A 12,753-nucleotide genomic window follows, 5' to 3' on the forward strand; every position below is an offset into this window, starting at 1 on the left:
CTAATTGTCAGTGTCTTAAGTGGGGGAGAATTGGAAATTCTCCGGATGATCGTTGGGCCTGAGAGGTTGTTTAGCTGCTTGGGGAATTCAGTGGTATTTCTATCAGTCGAGAGCAGGCTCGTATGGGTGAGTAACAGACATGTGGGGCGGAATACAAACCTAGAGCAATTGATTGTGGAAGGCATGGGAGCAGGTTGGGTTTGAGTATGCATGATGGAGATAGAGTTCAGAACCCCTATAGGGCTAGAACGGTATGCACAGGAGGATTTCCCGAAGGGATAGTTCGGAATGATGAATGCTAGTTGAGCGGTCCGGATAGACTGAAGGCCGGTAGGCGTACCAGTCAAACCGAAGGCTAGGAGGACGGTCCAGTCAGATCGGCTGAAGGTTCTGAGAGTGGTCCAGATTGGCTGAAGGCCTGGGGAGGTGGTCCAGTCATGCTGAATACTCTGCGAGTATTGTTGGATCGGTTCGAGGTTATGGGTTGCGTATGTTGCAGTGTAATTACATTGGGAGGTCTGGCCCCAGGTAGCGATCTTGAGCAGTGAAGGTAGTGCATGGGCTTGAGAGTCCCTGTGATGAGAGTCAGAGTAGTGGTGATGCATGGATGCCTGGTACGCTTTAAAGAGGTAATGTAGCGTGGGATGAGCACCATAGTGCCTGTCATGGTGACTGGGCGGACGAGTGGTTTCCTTGGTAAGGAAAGAGGGAGGAATGAAATTCCGAAAAGGGAGTGCGAATTCACGGAGGTGAAAGCGGCAGTGTAGAGTTATGATTGGAGTTGTCCGTCGATGGTCTTTGAGTAGTGTGTTGCGGCGGTAGAATAAAAGCTCATTCGACTTGATATGTTGCTCAGGGCGCGGAGGGAATACCGCGGCATAGAGCTAGGGAGAGGGGTCCGGAAGAGATACAGAGAAAGAGTCTTGAACTCTCAGTGAGATTCTGATCAGGGTTTTGGGTATGTATTAGCGGTTCATCCTGGAAGGATGTTTGAGGATATCATCAGTGTATCAGGTTTTCCAAACCTGAGGGTGCTAGAGCTAGATCAGCATGTGTGTGTGATTGTGAGAGGAGAACTCGGGGGAGTTGCTCCGGAATGGAAGAATGGGTCTTTCGGTCGTCATGGGATGGATAGAGTGGAATTCGGATCGGCGATCCGATGGTTCGTGGCTTTATAGCCATATGAGTCAAGTGAAAGATGAGAATTGGAGCAGTAAGGCATCATGGGTAATTCTCAGTGTTGAGTGTGGTTATCGGAGGGTACAGTTGGTGCCCGGTTTCAGTGGGTGGTGGGGACACCGTATGGAAGGAGAAAGTGAGCTTCTGGTTTCTATGGTTGTACCTTGAGGGACTTGGTTCGGTCAAGGTCAGGTGGCGCGTCGTGGGAAGTAATTTGAAGATGAGATGCCGCAGGCTTCGAGGACGAAGCCTAATTTAAGTGGGGGAGAATTGTAACATCCCAGAATCGCAAGAGTAGAGTTGAAGGGCTAAAAGTGTAAGTTTTAGAGGGTGACTCGGCGAGTCCATGGATAGACTCGACGAGTCAGGTCGCGACTATGGTCGCATGTCAAGTGGCCTACTCGGCGAGTCCAAAGATGGACTCGGCGAGTAGGTGATGTATGGAGAAAACCCTAATTTTCGGGGTTGAGCCCTATATAAAGAGCATTATACCCCTCCACAGCCTCCCTTATTCCCCCCTTGAGTCCTAGAAACCCTAAACTCGTGGAGAGTCCCTTTGTGGAGCAAATTAGAGCTTGGAGAGGTGTTGGTTGAAGAAATCTTGAAGGAGAAGTGGCTTGGATCAAAGGGATTTGCTTGGATTCGAGTTTGGTTGCTATTGAGGCATCTTTTGGAGGTAATACTTTTGTTCTTGGGTTGTGTTTTCCTAGATTCTCATTTTGGAGTTGTGTGGGGGGCTTGGTTGTGTGGTATCTTGATGTTTGGGGTATGGATTTGAGGTTACTACCTCAGATCTGGAGTGGAGAAGATCTTAAGAGCATTAAAGCCCCTGTTCTTGTGTTGTTAATGGAGCTACCATGTCCCAAACCTTGGTTCTAAGGTGAATAAGGCCTAGATCTCTTTAGATTCACGTAAAGTTTGCCACTTTACGTGATGGATGGATTGTAGGAGGTTGGATCTATGTTTTGGATCAATTGCATGGCCTGAGATGCTTCTGTATGGATTTAGACCGGTGGTACTCGACGAGTCACATGGGTGGACTCGACGACTTGCTTGAAGATGGCCTGGAACTCGACGAGTTGGAAGAACAACTCGGCGAGTAGGTTGAAGATAGCCTTGGACTCGACGAGTCCATTTGGACTCAGCGAGTCTTGTCGAGGAAGTCCCAATATTTCTGGTTGAGTCGATGAATCGGTGAGTCAAGGGATGACTCGGTGAGTTGGGTGCGAGTGGACTCAGAGTTGTTGGACTCGACGAGTCTTGGGGTGACTCGGCGAGTTGGGTCGCTGATTGAGGGAAGTTCTGAGCATAAGGACTCGGCGAGTCATCGGGTTGACTCGGCGAGTAGGGTCAGTCAGGGGTTGACTTTGACTTGTCCAAGGTTGACCAGTTGTCTTCCAGGGGTATTTTGGTAATTAAGGGCATTTATTGAGTTGTATGTTTTGATGTTCAGTGGAGGAGTTCGTGTCAGAGTCCGGAGCAGCGGGATCTTATCCTTTCAGCCGACAGTTTCGAGGTGAGTTATCCTCACTATATCTATAGGGTTTAAGGCACCAAGGCCGACCCTTTTATCGGATGGAAATCCGGGTAAATGTCTGTTGTATGATATTGCGGGATATGGGCCGGAAGGCATTACATGTTGCGGGCCGGAAGGCAATGCGATGTGGACCGGATGGTCATGGCCTGGAAAGGCGTATGTGCATAATTATTATGTTGGCTGAGTCGTAGGGTGATGTTATGCTAGTGATCGGCTAGGCTGGTATCTTGGTTAGGGTAATGATATGCTATGTGATCTGTTGATCGATTTGCTAACTGTGAACTGCTATATGATTACATGTTATGTGTATGGTCGTCTGGTCTGGAGTGTAACCCGGTATGCACGGTTGTTCTATGTTCTGTCATGATATATATATATATATATATATATATATATATATATGCTTTTACGTTGCGGGTCGGAAGACGATATGTTATAGGCCGGAAGGCATTATGTTATGGGCCGGAAGGCATTACGCAATGGGTCGAAAGGCGATATGTTTGGACCGGAAGGTTGTGGCCTGGAAGGCCGTATACGTGGTTGGTATTTTGGGGGTATCTCACTAAGCTTTCGGGCTTACAGTTGTGGTTTAATGTTTTTCAGGTTTTTTAGGAGACCGTGGCAAGGCGAAGGTGCGATCGTACCGATTCTCATGATTTTGTAGCAATGTGATTCTGGAAATACTCTAAATGATTTGTATTGAAAACCTTTTTGTAAACAATTTAGTGAAAATCAGGTTGTTTTGAAAAATTTAAATTGGTTGTATTTTTCGGACGTTACAAAATTCAAATGGAAAGATCATAAAAATTGATGAAGGGAATATTATTAGTTCATGTCGACAGCTTCCGAAAGTGGATTAAATTCTGATTCAATAATAAAACGTCATTTTTTGTGAACATTTGCATGTGGTTGATGTAATTAATTAGATTATGCTAGGTTTAGGTTTGCTTCTATAAGGTGATTTTTACGAGATTTTTTTAAAAAAATTTTGTTTTATCGTATTAACTTTATCTTTTATACGATTAGTATTTAATCACAATACATGATGCATCAGAGAACTCATTTGCAAAGTGGACCACAGTTTATAAAAATAAAGTTTCGTCCAAACAATTATGTATAAGGGAGTAAATAGTAATTAAGAAATTATAACAATAAAAATTATATTAATAAAAATGAAAACTATAAAAACGAAGTTTGTATAAGTTTTTAAATTTAACAAAATTTCCCAAGGTGCAACAGTGAAGGGACTCAAATTTTATTTTGCCCAGGGTCTCAAATCGTCTTAGACCGGCACTGCTTCAGATCCATCTTCTCATACCATGTAAAGTTGCAAACTTTACGTGCATGCAAGGTCTCATAATGCTAAAACTTCAACAATAGGCTTCTTACAAGGCTCAAATGCAAGGATATGGATTAGGATGCACAAAGGAGACAACTTTATGACATTTGGGGCCTAAGTAGATCCTGGAACCATATCCTTGCGATAGGTCCAGAATTTATTAGGATGCAATTACGTTTCTGACAAATTTTTATGCAATGATATGGATTAGGATGCACAAAGGATATGGATTAGTTCATGAAGGGACTCAAATTTTATTAGGATGCAATTACGTTTCTGACAAATTTTTAGGCAGAAGGGGAAAGGATTCGAGCAGATAGGCACCTGGACCAATATTGCCTCCTCTACCTTTTCTTTCTATTAACCTTCTCGACGAGTTTGGAAAATTTATCGTTGTCTTCACTTGTATACTTTCTAAAAGAACCCATGAAGTGTTGAAGAATCAACATCTACATACCCATCTTCCTCTACAATTTCCCTAGTGATATTCACTAGCTCATCCTTCATATAACTACCGGTACCAGTAATCCTATCGAACTCCAAAGGAATGATGTTTCTATAAAAAAGGTTGTACAAGGTATCAAAATTTTACCTTTTGCATCCGTAACCGATGCTCTTCCAGAGCATCTCTCGATAATCTTCAACTGCGCATCACATATTCACATAGGATCACCGATGTGAATAGCTCCCAACCAATCTTTTTGGGTACTTTTAAGGAAAAACTTATCGGTACTCTAAAAATGGTGGGGTTTGAGGATAAAAGACTATCAAAACTACCGAGTGAGGAGTTAAAGCATTTACTCTCTTTAATGACGTAGAAGGAATAAGTAAGGAAAATCTCCACATCGACCGGAAGGATAACGTTCTAACCATTTGACATTTAATAGAATCCCCTAATAAAACTATATTATCTAAGTTAAACGGCCACATGGTCAAAACAAACTTTAGTGACCAATTAAAGAAAGTAAGAAACTTCTCAGATTTTCATGCAGTATCTTTAAATGGCAATTTTAAAAATTGGTTAATTATGGATCATATAAAACAGATGTTATTCATATTAATATGAGGATGAAGCTTATGAGATTATGAGATCCCTTGATGTTGATTATGTGTTGGTTGTTTTTGGTGGTGTTACTGGCTACTCTTCTGATGACATTAACAAGTAAGAAATTTCTTTATTTTGCATTATTTTATACCCACACCCACAACGTTGTAAAGTTTTTGCATAAAGCATTCAATTCGACTTAGAAAAGTAACGTGTGCGTATTTTCAAAGGAAAATATTGTCAAATTTTTGTAGGATTAGAAGGAAGTGTGCTTGCGCAACGTATTTTCAAAGGAATATTCAAGTATCATGCTTATTGTGGGAATAAGGAGCTTAGTAGACGACTGAAGGTACTCATTTTGACTTTTCGACTTAAAAATTGTTTGACTTCTTTATCAAGTTTAATACAATTTGCAGAAAAGGAACCCGTTGGTCGCCTATAGCTTTTAACAAAACCAAGAACAAACATATTCCAAAACCCAGCACCCACAGCAGGAGTAGCCCAAAGGAAAGAAGTGGTAATTTCCAATCCTCTTCTGTGACAAAATTTAAACGTAACTTCTTACATTAAGTTTAATACTTGAATGAAAAATATGACATTAATGAATGAATTTTGGTTAAGAAAAAGAAGGCTTGGAAAATGTTTATAATCTATAAAGATTTAAGTGAAAGGCCAAATTAGTTCATTTTGACAGCTTTGACTTTCTATCAAAGTCAAACATACAATGCAAAATCAAAATTTACTTTGAATGCTCTTAGTGTATTATTGGTCATAATTTACAAACATCAAATAAACAAACGATTTTACCTTTTGAGCTTGGTGATAATAAGTTGGTAAAAGGGTACAAATTTGGCTTTTGTAAAAGCCATGTTTAATACAAGAAATTAGAAGTTTCATGTTTGTGATTAAAAAGGTAATCGAAGTATGTTTCTTGGAACAAATCTATGTATTACATGATAAATGCTAACTTTAAATCTCATGTATGTTGGTTAAAACGGACTAAAATTAAATTGATGATTTGAGGAATCTGATGCATTAACATTATTAACTACGTTCTACAAAGGCAAATAAAAAAATTTGATTATGGTCAGAATAAAGAAAAGTGAAGAGTCTGCTTTCTGCCTTTGGTAATATGGAAAATGAAAGCTATTGGTTCTAAAAAAACAGTTTCCTTTTAATAGAAATCATATTTTATTTTTATTATTTTGATTTTTTTCTAAAATAATAAATTTGTAATATACCTGATTTGATGGCGTTTGTAAGAGGCAAAATAAATGGGGAAGTGGAGATGGCGTGAAACAAGGGTGGTGGATAAGGAAAGCAATGAATGAACGGTAAGTATAAATTAGAGAAAGCGTGACTGATCTGCAAGTGTAACTGTTCACAAATATGTTCAGTTTTTTTAACCTATAGATATGGGATGTTTTTTTAGAAGCTGTAATTGTTCACAAACATGTTCATTTTTATTCTATATATTAATGTTCAGTTACAACATCGTATTTTCAACTTTTTCTTCATTTGAAACTTTATGCTTTTTAGCAACTAGTTTGGTCCAACTTTCATCATAGGTCACCAATCCAAAAGAAAAAAAAAAATCTTATGAATGAATCAAGTAGACTTGGTGGAGAAAAAAAATTATTCAAATTTGTTGAGCAATGTAGAGATCTTGCTGGATATGAACCGGATGTTATCCTTTTTGTGTAATAAGTTTCTTTTCGTCCCTGTTTTGCCCTTGGATTTACATTTGCTCTTCTGTTCCTGTAGGCGTTTCATGATTTCTGGACTTAAAGGTTTTGGTGTAAAACATCTCATATAATATTTTATGAAATAGGGAAGCTTTCAATAATTTTGATGTTTAATACTATTTTTCGTATTGTTTTGCTGCAAATAATTTTGTGTATTTTTTAGTGTATGCATCTTTTTTATATTAGCCAACTTAAAACACCATGGGATGAAGTGATTAGAGAAAAGTTTCCACACCGTATACATCAAGTATTATAATTATATAATTTATTCTTATCGTGATAATATTTTTCTTATTGGAACCTTTTAAGAATGATAAAATTACCACTTATAGTCTTTACCACAACTTGTGTTGGTTTCCATGTAATTTAGAAGGTTTTGTGAGCAATCGTTTCAATTTGCTTGATTACACTGTTTTTTTAGGTTTTTCCAAAATTGAAGGTTTGGAGTTGTTGATGGGTGTAATTTACTTGGTGCCGATGCACTTACAGAATCTTATGGAAGTTGTCATGTGGCATTGGTTCATAGAGCCAATCTTAGGTCTGGTAAGTATATCTTTAACTTCTTCCATTTTTTCTTTTTGTTTTTTAGATTTATGTTAATATCATACTCATCATCTGATTTATAAATTATCGTTATGAACTTCACTTAGATTTGTTTGATTTTAGTCGGTAAATATATATCATCACAGTATGTTTTCTAAAACACAAAGAATTATGAAACTATTACCAATTTGGTTACAGAAAGATAAGGATAAATTAGAAGATAGTTTTCATGAAGCTTTGGAAGAGAAGGTAAATAAGTTGAATTTGAAAGTTATTAAATATACTCGCAGAAGGTGTTGCAATATTCGAGTCTCCCATGTTGGCAGCCGTCAACAAATTTTCATATTGGTATATACATAATTACTATTTTGCCCCTATCTATGTAGTTCTTTGATCTGCAGAATAAGGCCCACGAGCTCTCTCTTTTTATGGCAGAGATCACAAATTCACACATCTACACCCACATAGAACCAAAAAAAAAAAAAAAAAAAAAAAAAACAACTGCATACTATCACAAAAATATACTCTAAAGAAATCTGGAACTACAGGCAAAGTGGATGGAGCCAAAATCCATAAAAGACAAAGATGAAAGGAAAAGAAAACAGGTAATGTGGAGTGGGGAAGGCTATAAGTATGAGATTTATTGTTTTCCTTATAAATCATATTGTCTTTTAATAACGAACAACTTATATATCAGAAATTCTCCGGGTATTGGGAACAGATGCAAGAAATGCCAAAGCTTTTTATAGGAGAGGTTGGACATACAAAAGTTGAGGGAAACTTAAAGTGAGTTACCTTTCAAATTTTAGTCATATCTCTTTTTAGACAGATGCAACCGGTAAAAGAATGATGAAAAAGAAAAAAAAAATATATAATTATTATTTTTAAAGGTAAAATGGAAAAAAGTTGTTTCAATTCAACCGCGTTTTTGGTCCAACCGGTACTCAAGGTAATAATAAAATTCAAACATTTTTTCACAATTCTAGAACCTTCTGTTGACTAATGTTTTGACTTTTATCATATTAGGTTTTTGCTGACAAGAGAAAAAAAAAACGAACACAGCGCCAACGGGTGCGCATGATTCTCATCTAGTTCTTAGTTAATGTCAGATATGGAATACTGATTAAGTAATTGATGTCTTTTAGTTATCATTTAAATGTAATGTCACATTTTAGAGTATGATTTATATGGATGTTTTTTTTCCTAGAGGAAGAAGAGCAATGTATTTGCAAACTTGCAGGTAAGGCATTACATGCAATTGTTCTTCCTTTCATTGTTTGCAATTGTGTCTGTTTGTATCTTTCTACATTTGTTTTTTTTTTTTGGCAGGACATCTTTTTTCCATGTGCATTCGTATTAGTTTGATTACACATATTTCCCTTTTTGTTGATCATAATTGTTGAGGTTGGTGATGCAGTTTTTAAGGTGCTTTCTATCTCTGGAGATACACTGTCTTAGTAGTGAATAGTAGCGGAAAAAATCATCGCATCCGACCCCCAAAATACGGGGGTCCCCACCTAGTTCAATTAAGTAAATGTTAGGGATTTGTTAAGTTACTTTAGTGCAACTCATTATTAATTTACTATATAAACATGATTTTATTGATACATAACGTAAGAAAAATGTATTTGGAAATATTAACAAGATCATTAAAATAGTCTAATTGTTGAAAATGATACACAAATGTATGTATCACTTTAAACAATTACACAAACAAATAAAAATATTATCTGCATTTTCAAACCAATACGAATATCGAATATCACTTACATCTATTTTTTTTTTACCGTTATCAAAAAGTTGGAATTCCAAATTATTATAATTTTAGACGAAAGCTTCTTCTTCTATTTTTTTTCCGTTTCTTCAAATGTTTTATCTTTTGATTGTAGTTAAACAAATCATCAATAATTCAATTCGTCATTCAATAAGTTAGACAATTTAAGAATAGAAAAAGAGTTTTTGGCCTATCATTCATTAGAAAAACAGATAGAAACTCCTGCATACATTATGACTTCTCAATATAAACAACATCAGAGTCCAAAAGTCAGCAATATATAACCACAACACCAATTAGTTTTGGTCAATACAAAAGCTTACCAATTTTTGCTCAATATAATGCCAAAACTCATAGAAGATGAGAGATTACCAAAAAAATGAAGCTTCAAAACTACAATAGACGTAGATGCTTTTGAGTAACAACAACTAATGTCTAATAATAACTAACTATAACTAAAAAGCGATCAATCAATCAATATTTTAAAAATAAATGATCCCACAACCCAATGTAACCAACTACCAAGTCTACTACACAAAACAGAAAATAGATGAAAATAAATCAACATAACTTAAATTCTTAAACATGAACTCAAAGCATCATTAATCAGATAGCTTCAGGAATCAAATTTGATGGAAAAATGAAACCTTTAGCTTGCAAACAAGAAAGAACCTGCCAATAAAAAAAACACAAGTGATTATATATTAGGATCATTGATTAAAACAAGTTTATCAAAAATGGAAAACCAAAAGAAATTTAACCTTAGAACATAAAATCCCAATTTTAAGCTCCTTGACATGGCCAAGATTCATTATAAATCCTTTAAGCATCTCTTCTTCCACTTCTGTAGGAGTTCTTTGCACAATCTTTGAACATTTATAATTTAAGTTAGCTTTGACTAAAGAAGACACATTTACCAACAAAAGCTTCTGCAACACCAAATCATCTTTGATTGTTAGTGATAAAATATTGGGAGCATTGATTTCGACAATATCAGCTTCAGATTCAGCATAATAATTCTGGTATCTAGATAACACCAAGTTTTTAACACTCTTTGAAGTAATATGGAGATTCCTATAGCCATAGCAATTATCCAACACCAAAGTTTCCAATACAGGACTTCCAGATAATATATTTTCAATCAAAACTTCATTTAAACTCCAATAAGATATAGACAAACTCCTAAGATTTTTCCAACTAATTGCCCCAACTGGATTAACCATGCACCCATTTAATTTCAGCTTAGTAAAACATGAACTCGTGAAAAAAGTTTGATCTAACATAAAATCAGATCCGAATACCGCATTCCAGAACCTTAAACTAATCTTTTGAACGTTGCATCTTATAGCATAACGAATCCAACTGTTGAGTTGGGATTCAAACGTAATATCCAACTCGGATAAAACTTTGAATTTCTTGAGGTTCACTTGGGGACATTGAGTTAGTGATAAACTATTAGAAGCATTCATTTGGATGATATCGTCTTCAGATTCATCATCTAAAGTAATATAGGGACCAATATAACCAAACCAACCTTGCAACATCAAAGTTTCCAACAGAGGACACCCTGATAATATATTAACGATCATATCTTCATCTAAATTCATATGGGAAATACACAAACTCTTAAGGTTTTTCCAACTAATCGCCCCACTTGGATTCACCTTGCAGCCTACTAATCTCAGATCAGTAAAACAAGAATTGATGAAAGGAAATTGATCTAACCGAAACTCAGCTTCATTTCCCGTATACAGAAAATCCAACTTAAGCTCTTCAACGTTACAACTTATAGCACGTTGAATCCAGTTGTTGTAATGCGATTCAAATTGGATATCGTAATAGATATACACTTCGAATTTCTTAAGCTTCGATTGGCGACACTGAGTTAGGGTTTTGTCCACCAATAATGCGAAATCATACCTTGAGTAAGAGTTTCGGCGACGATGACCATGGGAAAGATCTAAAGGTGTGAAAATCAGAGTAGGTACGAAAGTCCAAAGATGTGCCCATCGCTTGGAGAGTGTGCCTGTTCTAATGGCGTGTTTTGTGGAGGGTAAACGAGAAAGGATTTCAAGAAGCAACGAATCGGGCAGCGCACTGATTTCATCCTCTTCTCCCTTCTCAAGGATTTGTTGAAACTTAATCCGTTTCTGGGCAATTTTAGGTTGATTTGGTTCTTCTTCGAACATCTTCGTGGTGGCAACAGAGCCCTCGTTGTTTCCCCCCTGTTTGAAACTAGACAAGACTCAATTAGTGTAATTAACTAATTATACATCCCAAGTTTTGCGTTACTCCCCTCAACTTTCAACTTTTAAAATAAAATATGATACAAATTCTCATATTAATATCTGTTTTATGATCCATAATTAACCAATTTTTAAAATTACCATTTAAAGATACTGCATGAAAATCTGAGAAGTTTCTTTATTTGGTCACTAAAGTTTGTTTTGACCATGTGGTTGTTTAACTTAGATAATATAGTTTTATTAGGGGATTCTGTTAAATGTCAAACGGTTAGAACGTTATCCTTCCGGCCGATGTGGAGGTTTTCCTTACTTATTCCTTCTACGTCATTAAAGAGAGTAAATGCTTTAACTCCTCACTCAGTAGTTTTAATAGTCTTTTATCCTCAAACCCCACCATTTTTAGATTACCGATAAGTTTTTCCTTAAAAGTACCCAAAAAGATTGGTTGGGAGCTATTCACATCGGTGATCCTATGTGAATATGTGATGCACAATTGAAGATTATCGAGAGATGCTCTGGAAGAGCATGGTTACGGATGCAAAAGGTAAAATTTTGACACCTTGTACAACCTTTTTATAGAAACACCATTCCTTTGGAGTTCGATAGGATTACTGGTACCGGTAGTTATATGAAGGATGAGCTAGTGAATATCACTAGGGAAATTGTAGAGGAAGATGGGTATGTAGATGTTGATTCTTCAACACTTCATGGGTTCTTTTAGAAAGTATACAAGTGAAGACAACGATAAATTTTCCAAACTCATCGAGAAGGTTATTAGAAAGAAAAGGTAGAGGAGGCTGTGTTGGTCCAAGTGCCTGTCTGCTCGAATCCTTTCCCCTTCTGCCTAAAAATTTGTCAGAAATGTAATTGCATCCTAATAAAATTTGAGTCCCTTCATGAACTAATCCATATCCTTTGTGCATCCTAATCCATATCCCTGCATAAAAATTTGTCAGAAACGTAATTGCATCCTAACAAAATCTGGACCTATCGCAAGGATATGGTTCCAGATCTAGACCTTCTTAGGTCCCAAATGTCATAAAGTTGTCTCCTTTGTGCATCCTAATCCACATCGTTACATTTGAGCCTTGTAAGAAGCTTATTGTTGAAGTTTTAGCATTATGAGACCTTGCATGCGCATAAAGTTTGCAACTTTACGTGGTATGAGAAGATGGATCTGAAGCAGTGCTGGTCTAAGACGATTTGAGGCTCAGGGCAAAATAAAATTTGAGTCCCTTCACTGTCGCACCTCGGAAAATTTTGTTAAATTTAAAAACTTATACACACTTCGTTTTTATAGTTATCATTTTTATTAATATAATTTTTATTGTTATAATTTCTTAAT

At 36.5% G+C, this 12,753-nt stretch overlaps 2 protein-coding genes across 7 annotated transcripts; one reads left to right on the forward strand and one right to left on the reverse strand.

The window, feature by feature from the left end:
* The first annotated feature begins 6,490 nt into the window (after window positions 1-6,490).
* Window positions 6,491-8,955, forward strand: LOC145005380 (uncharacterized). Of its 6 annotated transcripts, none has more exons than XR_013662558.1 (7): window positions 6,491-6,890; window positions 7,267-7,388; window positions 7,587-7,736; window positions 7,937-7,993; window positions 8,086-8,174; window positions 8,279-8,337; window positions 8,415-8,955. XR_013662558.1 is itself a non-coding variant. In XM_078964459.1 (6 exons), the coding sequence occupies exons 1-6, from the start codon at window positions 6,704-6,706 to the stop codon at window positions 8,280-8,282; spliced, it is 609 nt and encodes a 202-aa protein (XP_078820585.1). In that variant the 5' UTR covers window positions 6,491-6,703; the 3' UTR covers window positions 8,283-8,955. The 6 variants fall into 6 exon arrangements, 4 of the variants coding, with proteins under 4 accessions (XP_078820585.1, XP_078820588.1, XP_078820586.1 ...); XR_013662559.1 differs by lacking the exon at window positions 8,279-8,337 and having other exon boundaries at window positions 8,415-8,628; window positions 8,718-8,955; XM_078964459.1 differs by having other exon boundaries at window positions 8,279-8,955.
* Window positions 8,956-9,612: 657 nt separating this feature from the next.
* LOC145006523 (putative F-box/FBD/LRR-repeat protein At5g44960) lies at window positions 9,613-11,407 on the reverse strand. The gene is made up of 2 exons (XM_078965605.1): window positions 9,924-11,407; window positions 9,613-9,834 (listed from the first exon to the last, which is right to left on the reverse strand). Exons 1-2 carry the CDS (start codon window positions 11,349-11,351, stop codon window positions 9,769-9,771), a joined length of 1,494 nt encoding a protein of 497 aa, XP_078821731.1. The 5' UTR covers window positions 11,352-11,407; the 3' UTR covers window positions 9,613-9,768.
* Between the last annotated feature and the right edge of the window lie 1,346 nt (window positions 11,408-12,753).

This window comes from Lactuca saligna, chromosome 7 (assembly GCF_052625555.1).
Source record: "Lactuca saligna cultivar CGN05327 chromosome 7, ASM5262555v1, whole genome shotgun sequence".
Taxonomy (NCBI): domain Eukaryota; kingdom Viridiplantae; phylum Streptophyta; class Magnoliopsida; order Asterales; family Asteraceae; genus Lactuca; species Lactuca saligna.

Excerpts from the sequence above, each read along its gene's own strand:
- LOC145005380 (XM_078964462.1), top strand. The coding sequence starts at position 6,704 with ATGAATCAAGTAGACTTGGTGGAGAAAAAAAATTATTCAAATTTGTTG. Across the intron at positions 7,389-7,586 it reads TAGAGCCAATCTTAGGTCTG|AAAGATAAGGATAAATTAGA; the intron begins GTAAGTATATCT and ends ATTTGGTTACAG. Across the intron at positions 7,737-7,936 it reads GTCAACAAATTTTCATATTG|GCAAAGTGGATGGAGCCAAA; the intron begins GTATATACATAA and ends CTGGAACTACAG.
- LOC145006523 (XM_078965605.1), bottom strand. The coding sequence starts at position 11,351 with ATGTTCGAAGAAGAACCAAATCAACCTAAAATTGCCCAGAAACGGATT. Across the intron at positions 9,835-9,923 it reads TTGGGATTTTATGTTCTAAG|GTTCTTTCTTGTTTGCAAGC; the intron begins GTTAAATTTCTT and ends TTTTATTGGCAG.